The sequence below is a fragment of the Marmota marmota genome, unplaced genomic scaffold (genome assembly GCF_001458135.2).
Source record: "Marmota marmota marmota unplaced genomic scaffold, marMar, whole genome shotgun sequence".
In the NCBI taxonomy this organism is placed as follows: domain Eukaryota; kingdom Metazoa; phylum Chordata; class Mammalia; order Rodentia; family Sciuridae; genus Marmota; species Marmota marmota.
This window is the reverse complement of record NW_026000174.1, coordinates 35000616-35015201: the sequence shown is the minus strand read 5'-3', so window position 1 is coordinate 35015201 and position 14586 is coordinate 35000616. Positions and strand designations below refer to the sequence as shown.

The 14586-nt window shown below is 38.6% G+C and overlaps 1 protein-coding gene across 1 annotated transcript in view; it reads left to right on the top strand.

Annotated features, from left to right (window-relative positions):
* Positions 1-12645: 12645 nt before the first annotated feature.
* Ccdc179 (coiled-coil domain containing 179) overlaps positions 12646-14586 on the top strand; it is a 3217-nt gene continuing 1276 nt past the window's right edge. Inside the window, exons 1-2 of the mRNA XM_015504869.1 lie at positions 12646-12690; positions 13487-13531. Of these exons, the coding sequence (XP_015360355.1) occupies positions 12646-12690; positions 13487-13531 (90 nt within the window). The remainder of the gene's footprint in view (positions 12691-13486; positions 13532-14586) is intronic.

Below are 14586 nucleotides of genomic sequence, written 5' to 3'. Positions count from 1 at the left end.
AGGGGCAATGCCTTGCACACTTCACATCACCCTGTTTGTCCCCGAGGATGGCTGGTTAGTCATTGACGGGTATGATTCCAAAAGGTAGGAACAACCTAAGACAGGCACAGTCACAGAGGGGCCATCAGGAGAAAACTCGGAGGCCAACAGAGGGTGAGGCATAGAACCTCACCCCCCCCCCACATATCTATGCAAAGGCCTAATTCTTCACCCCTTCTGAGAGAGGTCTCCTGCCCCCAGGGATGCTCCCCACGCCCAGCTCGGATCAGGACCCAAGTGACAGAGACCTAGTCAGCAGTGGCTGCCAGCTCACCACAGCAGGAAACAAGGGCCATGTCTGGATATTTCCCCTTTTTTCTTTCTTGGTTCTTTTCCCTTTTTCTATGCTTTTCCCTTTTCCTTTCTTCTGTCACCATGGTTCTCCTTTGGCAACAAATTTAATAAAAGGGGAGGAAATGTTGGAATAACTTTCAGTCACAGCTAGCAGCTACGAGCATCTCAGAAATGCTTGAAAAATCCACATTTGTTCAGGCCTGACAGGAGGGCCTGCAGGATGGGGTGAAACCACATACTCAGCACTTGTGGTTAGCATTGCCAAACTACCAGGCCAGGAAATGGAGAGTCAGGGGCTTCAGGGCATGAAACCCCTGATTCAGTAAGGGCCAAAGACCCTTCCAGACTGCTTTCCACCATGACAGCAATATTTAGAGTTTCCTCACAGTGCGGTTACATTAGGCAGAAGATTATTGGCTTATGGATATTATCTTCCTTGTGTATGATTGAGGGGCATGCCCCACTCAAACCCTGTAACAGTCGTGTGCATTCCAAAAATAAATTGAGCTACTGGATATCCACTTGAGGTTTGTCACCAGCCAGTTCTCACCAGCTTCCAGAGTCTGTGTGTTGATTCTGCATCTATACCCCCCCACGACTGAGGTGGCTGAGCAACTAATTGACCACACCAGTGACAGGAACGTATGCAACTGGACAAATATATGTTACAGTCCACAGAAAACTACCTATTATCTGCAAAAGAAATGTGGGCTCAAAATAATGCCAATAAGAAGAACACAAGTTACCATAAAGGAGGAGACTTGTGACTCTTACACAGACCAGGTTTCTGCATTCAGGGTGATAGGATAATCCCCCTAACCACAAAATCTGTAAGAATAGGTTCCAATTAGAACTGGTCAGCGTGGGCCAAAGTTACCTAGAGTGGTCATGGCAGTGGGGACTTGAAAGGCTGATGTCATCTTGCTGTCAATCAAAAGTCAAGAGGTGGAATGGGATGGGACACTCTGGAAACTTCCATGGAATCCCAAATAGAACTGGAGAACAAGAGAGGGGTATGCTGTCCTTTGGTTCTTTAAGAGGACCCACTTTCTCCCTTGAGAGTATCCCCTTTTTCTTTTCTAAGCCCTTCTAATACACTTATGCATGTAACTCCAAGTGACTGTCTGAAAGCTCTCTGACTTTATCACAAGAATTGTGGTTTGAAGGGGAGTGATCATTGTGGTGCCTTAGTTTTCCAGAAGACCCCAGCCCTACAACTCTGAGTTTCATTCCACTTTTCAATTATAAAATTGAAGTATTTACATATGCTTTCCTTTCTTCCCAGTGCTTATAATTTTTGAATAAAATTATAGATTTAGGAATCCTTTTTATATGTGTTACATAAATATCAAAAATCATGATATCCATATTTGTCTTATTGTTGAAAATAATTAACCCATGTGTTCAGCAAATGTTCCTTAACTATGGTATATGTTCAAAAAGTTTAAGTGCTTTTCAAAATAATCTGATTCCATGTGGTGTGTCAGCTCTAACACAAAAAAGATAGAAATAGGATTTACATGGGTTATATTATTTAACCTGACACTGTAATTCAATGTTATTGTAAAATAAGGTGATCAAGCTAAAGCATCAGTGTACTTGCTGGGGCATCTGTGTTTGTCAGATAATAGATGCTTGAAAAAAATACTTTGTAAGAAAGAACACTAGATTTACATTTTTCTCCTTTGTAAAAGAGTGAAGTTATTTATCTGTCAATATAAAAGGACACACTTTTCCACACTTGTTTTTCAATTCCTGCTATCTAAAAGCTATTTTCTTGGAAATACTGATCCAACATTTAATGTTCCTGTGATTATTAAGGACTCAGAAGGGCAATTTCATATTTATTCTAGTGAAGTTAACTAGCAAACATAGTTTCATCATACTAATTATAGACCCAATACAAGACAGAATCAGATGTCTTTAAAAAAAAAATGTGCTTTCAGTAAAGATGAGTATATCTTCATAAGATTACATTTTCTTCCTTGACCAATAGATTCATGTGCTATTTGGATTCTGAATCATATATTTTCATTTATGTTCTTGAAATAGCAGTTTAATATGATAAACTGCACAATAACCAAAATTAGATAATATATGAATGAAAAGATCTTTTGTCTCTGTACACTTGAGTAAAGTTACCTATGATTACATGGGATGACAGGTTTATCATACTCACCCCCTTCTCATCCCATCATACTCATGATTTGAGATTTTAAGAATTTTTAGGTATTGCAAAGGAGCTCTCTTCATCATGAAAACTGAACTCTAAATTAATTTTTTATTTAAAATAAACTTTACTTTGCTTTTTTCCAGTAAGAATAACATAAATTAACTGAAGTCTGCTAAAAAATAAGAAGAGTCTTCAAATGTTTCTGAATAGAGCATTACAACACAAAACAGATTTATTTTGCTGGTGATGATCCAATGTTCACAGAAAAATTTAAATGATCCCCTCTCTAACAGGGGTGATTTGCAGGGGGATAGTTCCTTTCTGACTCATATTACAGTATGAACATAGATAAAAATGGAGAGTAATGAGGCTATGACTAACCATAACAGAACATACATCTGAAGTACTACATATCTTAGCATCCAGGTACACTCGATAGTTGCCTAAACATTATTGCTAGGTCCTGAATTTCAGGATTGTTTTTCCCAGTAGGGAGTTAAATGCAAATCCAGATAAATAGTCCATAAATAGCTATTTTTGAGATTTATATCATTCTCCAGAAATAAATAAGAAAGTATCATCATGTCTGGAAAATTTCACCAGATAGAAATGAGGTAGGAAGGGCATTTTCAATCCTTGTTGGGGAGGGGATCATTTAAATTTTGCTATGAAAGTTGATCTGTGTTGTGTTCTTGAAGCTCTATTCAGAACCACCTAGAGATACATAATTTTATGTTTAAAGATCTTATTTAGCAAAAACCAAAGTCAGCAGCGCGACCAGCACGCTGGCTTCATACAAGAGGTTCGTAGCATAGAAGTTAACTAGTGAGATCAAAACAAACACACAAGACTCAATTACCTTTTTCTTTGACCAGGTCTGAGATGGCCCTCCCTCTGGCTCCCACCTCGAACCACCCGGTGGGGCAGCAAGGCTTACTCAGGACTAGCAGGAGAGAGAGAGAGAGAGGGCACACCAGGGAGTGGCCTTTTATTGGGGAACAAGAAATGCAGGGGAAAATTCCATCCAATGAAGGTCGAAGGGGACAGCATTCCAAGGTCAGGGTCAGTGATTGGTCTCAGGGTCAATGGTCAGTCACACCCCCACACGGACAGGCTCTCACATCTGGACAGGGTGGGGATTAGTTCCACACAGTTCAGCCAGAACGCCTCACACCCAATCAGGGAGGTGCCCAATCACGTGCGAGAATGGCTTCCCACATATTCCCCCTTTTTTCTCTTAAAAATCAGGCCACGGTTCACTCTTTCGAGTTTCTGCATTCTTGTTCCAAAGACTCGCCATCCTATAATTACAACACAAAAGAGAATTAACAGCAAAGAGAACAATCCAATAATGTACCAGGCCGAGTGTTTAAGAATATTTCTAGGATTAAATCCATTTAACTCCTTCAATATTTGGTTAGCCAAAAAGGAGGATCTGAAAAATCAGCTCTATTATTTTGAATGTCTTGGATATGGTGATGAAGTTCCAAAAGATCCAAGCTATTATTATTATTTTGTCAAATACCTAACAAATGTTTTTTAACCTTCTCCCAATCCCAGAGAGAAGCATTGTACTTGGCAGCTGTAACACACACACATTTATAATTTGCATGGCATTTAAGCCTTTCTTTAAATTTTAAAGCTGAAAGTTCATTACCTATGTCTATAACAGTCACCTCTAAGGTGTTTAATTTAGTCTCAATCCTTTTATTAATATTTACTTGATTACGCAGAGCCTTGGAAGTATTTTGAGCTAAATTATTAAGAAATTTTGCATGTTGAATATTTTGAGACAATGTCAGAGATGCAGAAACAGTGGATGCAATGAAAGAAACTAACGCCAAAACACCAATAATTATAATTCCAATAGCACGTTTAGGTCTTGCTAGCTGGGCATGAATTTGCTGCAAGACTTGTAAACCAGTATCAGCATACCATGGCTCTGAAATATTAGCAGGTAATAAAACAAAAGAGGGCTGATGAAGTACCAGCACTCCTTTTCCTCCATTATACCTAGTAATTCAATTGGTTAGGTTACATTTGTTACATGTGACAACATATCTGTCATCTATCCATTTAACTTTTACATTTCCAATAATTAAAACATAAGGAGATTGGACACAGGCTCATAAGCCATAGCAAGATCCCTCCTTACAGTTCTTGCCAACAAATTTTGGTAAAGGCTTGTCTGTAAAATGTAGAATTCTGAGGCAGCAATTAAGCGCCAAATATCTTTTTGAATACCACCCTCACTGTAAGTCAAAATATTACTAACAAATCTTGTAGGTGTCAGCAGAATTTTTTCATAATTGTCTCTTATCAATTTTTGGAGAGCAGTCTAAAATATACCCACTATCTTTAGACACCTTATGTTGTACAGGAAAAGTATTTACACAATCCATCCATCTAGGAAAGGTGCCAATATCAATTGTAGAACTATTTGGACAGTGGGGTATCCATGGAGGTTTTGTAGAAATGACTGGTTTGTTATGGGAAAGTCCCATCTTAATTACTGATCTAGTATAAGGTTTTAAGTCTCCATAAATAGAATAATTAGTCAGTCTAGGTCTACCAATCGCTGTCTTTTCCTCAAATGATACTTTCAGACAGCCAGTATGTTTATCATGGGACCAACACAAAGGTAATTGGGCACTGTAGCCAGAATAATTAAATCTAGTCACATGATTGGGAGTAATATGAGTATCTGTAAATCCTCCCATCATGAATGAGTCATTAGTAAACACTGGAATAGATTCTCCAGTCCACACAGCTGGGTGTACCAGGGGTGGATCTGGGAAATATGTCCAGTAAGTGTCTACTTGATCCCCCTTTACCTGACAGCCCAGCAGGGCAATTACTGTTGCTACCATCATCACTGGGGTCCTGTTCTTTCCTAGGAGTCGAATTATTCGGGAAGCCTGTGTTGTTAGCTTCTTCACGTCTTCCCATGAAATGAGCTTTTCGGCTGGATCAATCTGGTTTCTCTTCGTCTTTTTTCGATATCTCTTCCTTTTGAATGGGGGCTTCTCTGAGTCGATCTTCAGTCGCTTGAATCTCGGTTCTATCTCTTCCATGTCTGATTGCGCATTCAGGCACCCAGATAGGACAAAAAGCACCTTCTGGAAAAATACAAGCATGACCTCTGCCCCACATAATCACTGGGTCTGGGCCTTTCCACTGACCAGTCTGTAAATCTTTCCACAAAACTCTGCCTAAAGGGCCTGTTACTGTGGGAGACATTTGTCTCTCAGCCACAGTGTGACCTTCTATGTCACAGTTTAAAAAATTTAAAACGAACAAAGCATGATTGAGGCTATTTTGGGGAGTCATAAACCTATTCCCCCCTTTTAATTTTTGTAATTGAAGCTTAATAGATAAATGAGCTCGTTCTATAACTTTGACTTCCATAATCAGAACGTAACTAAGCAACCTGGTAGAATGAGCTCCTACATGTTGTTCTAGGATGAGTGTAATAAACTGTAAGTCACAGAAGAGAACAGAAGACAAGAGAGAATGTTTTTGTACTATTCTGTAGGGTGTGTGTGGGTCGGGGTAAGCATTCCTCTCTGGTTAGCTAATAGACTAGGTTCTTTCTAATAAGCCATTGTGTTCCCAGGCCTTTTCAAACATTTCAAATTGAAAATAGGATTGATAGGAAGTTAAAATATTTCAATTGAGAGAAAGAGATCTTTTAAGAACAAATATCCTCAAGAATTTTTGTATAAAATTGAGTATTAAAATTTCAGAGATGGCCAAGTGTGATAGTTTATGCCTGTAATTCCAGCAACCAGGCAGGGAGGCTAAGACAGACAGAAAGCAGCTCAGTAACTTAACAAGATCCTATCTCAAAATAAAAAACTAAAACACCTGGGGTTGTAGCTAAGTGGTTGAGCATCCCTAAATCCTTGGTACAGCAAAAAAAGAAAAAGAAAAAGAATTAGACCCTTATCTTGTGTAAATCTTATACAACCATATTTAAAAACACATTGCAACTAGCCCTCCATATCCAGGGAGAATTGCATGACAATTACAGATGCCAAAATCCACAGATATTCATGTCCCAGATGTAGTATTTGTGTTTGAACTCTGAATTACTTATAATGCCTAATAAAATGTAAACAATATATAAAAAGTGTTAGACATATTATTTAGGCAATAATGACAAAGAGTCTATACATATTTTGCAAAGACACTTTTTTCTGAATACTTTTATCTGTGGTTAGGGAATCAACAAATGCCTACAATTTATAATGATTATATTAGTTTAGAAACATTACTTATTTCCATGCTCACATTTCACTGAATACTTTTTTGGCTTTTATTTATTTTTATCTGTTCTTTTAGTTATACATGACAGTAGAATACATTTTGATATATTTATACAAGTATGGGACATATTCTTATTCAACCTCTTCATATACACTTTCAGCATCACTGTCTTATTAATCACTAGAGCCACTTAATTTTGTTGTATAGTAATTTTCAAAGGCACATACTTTCAGTCCCATCTCAGTGCCTTGGATTCCAACCTTTTAAATTCTAATTGAACAATGTAACACATTATTGGAAATTTATCTAAAGGCTAAGTACACATTCACATGACATTAGAAGAGTTGTTTGTTTTTTACTTATTCTTTGTGTGTATATCCAGAATCTCCTAAATGTAGCTATTTCTTTATTTTATTGATTTTAAGGTAAGCTTTAAAAGACTTCTTTATAATGTCTTTCATGTATCCCAGGAGTGATGTATCCCAAGAGATAACTGTTAAACTTCTTTACCTTGTGCCTTTACTGATTCACCTAATGTGACCCAGCAAGTTTTCAAAGCAAGCATTCCTTAATGTCATTTACAATTAATGTGTCTTCCTGAAAAACTTTGTTTCTTAATACAAAGTAATAGAGGAAGGTCTTGGAAATAGAGGCATCATAAGGGATCTGATATAGGCCAACTCAGTCTTTTCTGTAGAATCATTTTGAGGAAAGTGTTGACCTTATATTAAAAACGACCTGATACGTGCAGAGGTCAGCAAAGGTAAGAAGACTGAAGGTGCAGAGCAAGTTTCAAACAGCAAAGGACAATTTTAAATGGATGGGTTGATGGTGGCATATTAGCTCCTATAGCTCAAGCAGCTGAAGAGCTGAGTGAAGGAAGCAGAGGAGTGAGAAGAGCGATAATCACCACTGGTCTGTAGGGCTGCAAAGTGATTTGCCTCACTTTTTCTAATCTCATTTCTCAAGTCTGTCTTTCTCCATAGTTATTTTCCCTTTTTTTTCTCCTTAACTTTTTAAATTCCACCTTTCACTCATAGGTCTCTTGCTACTCCAGGCTAATGCAAAGATGGTCCCTTAAGTAGTTCCCCCATGCTATAAAGCCATTTCTTGTGAACTCACTCTCTGACTTCCCTCTTTGCTATGTTCATAACACATGCATCAATTCAAAGGTGACTTAAGATGAGGTCCATGCCTACTATGATTTCCTGTGCCTTGTGATATCTTTCTAGGCCAGGCCAATTTTTATCTATCTTGAATGGCTTGTTCTGCTTTGTCCTTTGTGGTAGCAGTCTTATGACCTTAATTCTTATTCATCAAGATTTATGTGGCAGCATCACTAGCCCAGAAGTTCACCTCTGCCAGCTCTGCTTGAATCCAGCATTGATTAAGGATCCAATTTATCCCATGGTCAAGAAACTCAGAAACCAGAAGCTCTGACATGATTTGTAAAAAGTCCCACTGTTTTAGTCAGCTTTTTCACTGCTGAGACTGAAAAACCAACCAAAACAATTGTAAAGGAGGAAGAGTTTACTTGGGGGCTTACAGTTTCAGAGGTCTCAGTCCATAGACAGCCGGCTCCATTCCTTGGTGCTTGAGGTGAGGCTTCTGCCTTCTTTCTGAGACTTCATCATGGCAGATAAGTGTGTCTGAGGGAAGTATCTACAATGATAATCAGGAGGCAGAGAGAGATCTCCACTTGCCAGATACAAATATATACCCAAAGCCACACTCCCAATGCCCTACCTCCTCCAGCTGCACCTGCCTTCAGTTACCAATTAATCTCATCAGGTGATTAATTCACTAATTGGGTTAAGGCTTTCATAACCTAATAATTTCTTCTATAATACTTCTTGCATTGTCTCACATTGATAGTCACAGAGACACCTCACATACGAATTATAACATCCAATAAAACAGACATACAATTAAATGCAAATAAAGAAATTGTCAAATGTAAAATGGTAAAGGATATGTTTTGTTACTCCTAGCATTCTAACTATGGCAACTGATTAATGTTTTCCTTGCAATGACTCAATGACCAAGAGACACATTAAGTGTGGCCCAAACTAAACCACATAGGTAAGCAGGTTCACTTCCAAGGGGTGGGAAGAACAAGTGGGTTCTCATGGAGTAAGGGGAAATACGTGAAATTGGTCCCTATCCATGTCTAGATTATAGATTCATCATAATCATAAGGAAGAAAATTATTGATGCCCTTCTTTTATGTAATTCAGTTTTAAAAGGCAGTTTTCAGATAACTGAATGATGATTTCCAAATGTATGTTCACATCCTAATCCATGGTGCTTATTTTTACCTTATTTGGAAAAGAGCTCTTTGCAGATGTGATTAAAAGTTAAGGATTTTAAGATGAGGTGATTATTTGGGTTATCTTGATGGGCCTGAATGCCATTACAACTTTCTTTATAATAAGGAAGCATAGACAGAGATTATACAGACACAGAAGAGGTGTTGAGAGAAACAGAATCATAAACCACATTTTATATCTAAAAATGGTCAGTGCACAATTTTGAGATCTCCAGGCTCAGGAAACTGGTAAACTATAGTGAGGTAAAGCTTATCAACTTGAATAGGGGAGACTTGAAACGATTTTCCAAAATTTGTGAAAGAATGCATGTAGCTTAGGGCATGATGGTTGGTTGGTATGACAATTAAGGTGTTGTCTTTTATCTCTAAGTCTATTTTTCTATAGTCTTTGTAAATCCATGGCTCAGGCTATGCATAGCTTATTTCTCTTCAGAAAAGTAAGAGCTGAAAATTTAGTGAGCTGAAGTCCTGGTAAAGTAATCCAATAAAGGGCACTGTAGGGAGCTTAGAAGACAGGTGGAGGCAAGAGGATCTTGATCGATTTTTTCCCCACCCCTAGTGTAGTACCCCAGCAATAACACTTTGCCTGGTGGTAGCAAGTGTCTCCAGCAACAGTTGTTTCCAGTTTCCAAGAACTTTCCACACTACCAGAATTGGTTTTATTGCTCCTCCTATCATGCCTGCACATGCCAGATAGTTTCCCCTTGTAAGAAGCCTCTCAGTTCTGAAAGATTTCCCCAAGTTTCACCAGCTCAGCTTGGTATGTTAGTGGTCTGATTCCTAACTTATGAGGCTCTGCCTCCAAACATCTATATCATGATAATACTAGCTTCTTCCTCCAGGCTTAGCATCATGTAGGGGAGGATGAGTTTACTTGAGAGGACTTTGAGGATATAATTAGTACTAGTGGATGGAAGTAACAGAATAGCATATTTTATATCAATATGGCTTAGTAGGTTTCATTAATCAGAAGTGTCGAAAAATTGAACAGGCTGGAGCGAATTTCCTATCCATTGAAAGAATGGATAAGTAGAAGAAGAAGAATGTTAAGTAGAAGAACATAAACTGGACAGCCATTAAGTTAAAATTTTGCTGAGAGAATCCAAAGTTTCAAGTGGAATATCAGGGTGGATGATACATGAAGTCCTTTCCATTCCAGAGATTTTATAATGTAATGACAGTAAAATATAATTACAACTATTATTATTGAATAACTGTTAGCAAGCAGGAACTAGATCCAACTCCTTACTTACATTATCTCTATTGTTTTTAACAACATAGGTTATTATTATTATTAACAGCCCTATGTTATTAAATTTTAACATTTCCACTGTGGAAAAAGTATTTGGAACTCATGCAAGATAATTAATTGGTCAGGTTCACTAAAGTTTTCAAGTGGTTGAGATGGGACTCGGACTTTTGTGGGTGCCACTGCATGATACCTAATGAGTTTGAGACATGATTCTGAAATATTATCTTATGGCTGACTGCAGGTGCCAGATTCCAACTAAACATTGTTTTATTTCAGTTGAGCCAACTTAGTTTCTTTCTTTCTTTCTTTCTTTCTTTTTCTTTCTTTCTTTTTTTTATACAAAGAAAGGGAGGGAGGAAGAAAGGCAATGAGAAGTGATGAGGGTAAAGTGATGAGCAGTGGTTACCTATTCAACAAACCCATGATTCTGAACCATACTCCCTGTCATCTGGGTATGCTGCTTCTTGTGCCAGGAGTGTTCTTTCATAGTCTGCAGGGCAAACTGACCACTCCACTATCAAGACTTCTTGGACTCATCTTCAGAAAGAACTAGCAGCTTCTAAATGTCTGCAAGACGTGTCATTATTGAGGATCACATTGCACTGGTTTACCTAAGTTGTTCCTAAGTTGTTTAAATTATTGTGAAATAATTTGATTCATTTTACATTCATAGATCTAGCAAGTTATGCAATAGTAATCATCTGAAACATACATTCTTCAGACAATGTGATATGTTAGAAAAATTTTAAGACCAATTTCTGATTTGTGAACATTGGCCAGGTTGTAAAATTTTTCTAGCCTTACTGCTCCCACACAGGGGAGTTTCATAAAGGGAGTGGTCAAACACTGTACTCAGGCAAGATTATTTAATTTTTCTAAGCCTGAATCATCCAAGAAAATTCTCAGCAATATCTAACACTGTGCAAAAGACATATGGTAAGAATCATCCATTGAATTCAGCAGAAAGATTCTTAATGATCTTTTTGAGAGAAATTCCAGCAGAATATTGAGAGTTAAAATAGGTTGCAGAGAGTCACATATTATTAAGCTAAAGAAGAGGAGATAGGAGGTACAGGCAATTCCCATGAATATTTTCTTTGAACAGAAGGCATGAGCAACAGATGCAATTAATTGCTGTTCAAAGTGTTTTCTTTTATCAGATTAAAGAAGAACTTTGAGCAGAAAGTATTTAAATGTTTAGAAACAGGCCAAAAAAGAGAGGCTAATAAGAAGAAGGAACAGTGAGAGCTTTGAAGGAAACTCCTGGGAGGGAAATGACATGAGAACTTAAATGGAGGGATTTGAGACAAGAGGAGGGGAATTGAAGGAATTGAAGTAGGTCCATTCTGGGATTTAGAAGCAGTTGCTAGCATAGTACTGTGTGTGATTCAGAGTGAATGCTTTGGAGGAAGTTTCTGGATTTAAATCCTAGCTCACCTTCTTGCTAAGCAGATAACCTTGGCCCTACTTACTAAACATGCCAGTGGTTCATTTCTCAGGTGATAATCATACAATTATCCCCTTGGCTTATCTAGGGAACTGATTAGTTAATATGTATAAATTTATCCAACATTGATGAGCATAATAAGCTCTATGTGGTCCATTGTCAGATTGTTGTTTGTTTTTTTTTTTTTTTTTACTTCTGCTAAAAGTGATAGAGAGAGACTGGTTTCAGATATGTAACAGAGGAAAGACAGTTTGAGGAGAATGTCGCAGAACACAAAAAAGAAAGAGCTGATGCAACCTGAAAGAAGTTGTAAGCAGTGCTGAGAGCCTAGTTTGTTGGAGATCAAGGAGAAGTAGAGCAGCCAGCCATCTTCAAGTCCCCTCCTTCAGCCTGGTATAGGCAGGCAGGGAGGAAGAAGGCAGGCACTTGAGTTGGTCCAATTAGAAGCTGTGATGGAAGACAAAGCATCCATAGATAACAGATAGATTGAAGTAATAAAGGAATCTAAGCCAGACATTTTAGGAAAGGAAGGAGGCGCAACAGAGAAGAAACATGAGAGGACTAGAAAAGATGACAAACTGGCATTGTGTGATTTTCTGAGCAGGGGAGCTAGAATATAAAGAATTACAGTAAGCCGGCATTCATCCTTCTGAGACACTCCATGGACATCAAGGGGCCTTGCCTTCCTGGCATTGGGACAGAGGGAAAGGGCGGGGCTAACATGGCCACAATAAAGAGAATTGTGATGGAACCAGGTGGGGCTGGTCTTGAGGGCCAAGAGACCTACATTTTCTAGGGTCGGGTTAGGTACTGGACACCCAGGTGCCCTATGGCTCTGTAACATGTGTCTGCGTGGTACGGAAGATGATCCTGCCCAAGTCTTCCCTGTGAGTCTTTTGAAGCCCTTGAGCCCCTTTGGCCACCATGCAAGCCGGGGTCTACCGGGACCATTGGCGCTTCCAGCCCTCACACTTGATTAGACATTGGAAAAGGGGGTGAAAGATAAACTAAATCCAGGTTTGTTGGCCCCACCTGGAAGGAAGCGGAGAAGCACCACCTAGCCCCTGCTAGGGGTCAGCCCAGTTCCATGGACTGCTGACTGAGCCACTGACTCGCCCTGGGAGGTGGGGTGGGAATGACAGAAACAGGCCCTAAATGAAGGTCTCAGTATTGAAATGCAGAGTAGATTACTTTGGAAACTTCTGGTTTAAAAATTGGATCAAAGTGGGAGGGGTTTTTAAGGGAGGATTCAGAAATTAGCGGGAGGAGGGGCAACTTCAGAAACCAACAGCGAGCTCCCTAGGTGGCACCACTTCAATCACCCTAGCTTTGCCTGGCTTTAGAATCCTCAGCCAAGAGCAGTGTGGCACCACTGAAATCGGGTAGCAGCAGAAACATGATTTTTGAAAATGTTTCTCCTCCAAAATAAATCTCAGCACTCCACCTGTGCCCTGTGATATAGTTCCTAGCTGGTTCTTTTTCTCATAATACCACCTCCATCCTCCCTACTCTTATTTTTACCTTAGATTGTTTTTATTCTTTTGCCCCTTGAGGTGGAGGTAATATTCATATACTACATAAATAAAACCTAGTGGCAGAGGCTTCCTGTTGTGATAACTGATTTCTCTGCTTTTTCCTGACTTTTGGGTGCTTCTGTGTGTTTTAATTTTACATATTATACAGGAAGGACCAAGAAAGCATCACCCTTCAGATGTCACTGCCAGGCAGGTAATGATTACATAAACTAAAATTATGGTTGTTTCAATGCTGCTTTTAGCTTAATCCTTTATGTGGGGTGATCCGTAACATAGTAGGATTTGTATTAACTAGACGCTAAGGCAATACCTTTCTTCAGACTCTGCAATCTTTAGACTATTATTGAAAGGGTTTCAACTAGGGTAATCTAAATGGCTTATAGTGTAATTTTTAATGTAACGTTTGATACATAGGTCAAAGGTAGGTAGCATATATAATTGATAAAATAGATTAATAAAACATACCTTTAACTTATGGTGTAATTATCCTTGTGTCTCTCTAGGAACTGCCTCCCTATATTGCTCACCTGCATCTCTGTCTTGAATTTTATTTTTATCTATTTCTTCCTTTTAACAATCTGTCCCATGTGTGTAGTGTTGCTTCTTCTTGGTTTTAAATTTTGTAAATACAGAGTCAAATAAAATTCCATGTCTGAGTCTCTTCTCCACATTGTGCCCTAAGGTAAGTCTATATTGCTGTATGTAGCCATCATGCCTTTCATTTCAGTTGTTTAAAATTTCATATAAGAAAATATCACAACTTTCTTCCTCTTGTGAGGCATCTCCTCCTGGATGTTAAAGAGCCAGCTCCTATAATGGACAGTACTACTGTGAACATTTGAGTGCATGTCTTTTTTCCTTTGGACAAAAACTTCATTCACTTGCTTATTTAATGCAGGATTGAAATGGCTGGATGATACGGAAAGGAAATCTGTCATTGTTTTAAAATAATGGCACATTGGTTACAAAGAAATTATACTAATTCACAATCCCACTGGCTGTGGTTACACAAGTTCTCATTTCCTCATGATCTAATACTATGTTTAATTTATCTTCAAAACATTCCAGTTTAGGGGCTGGGGATGTGGCTCAAGCGGTAGCGCGCTCGCCTGGCATGCGTGCGGCCCGGGTTCGATCCTCAGCACCACATACAAATAAAGATGTTGTGTCCGCCGAAAACTAAACAATAAATATTAAAATTCTCTCTCTCTCTCTCTCTCTCTCTCTCTCTCTCTCTCTCTCTCTCTT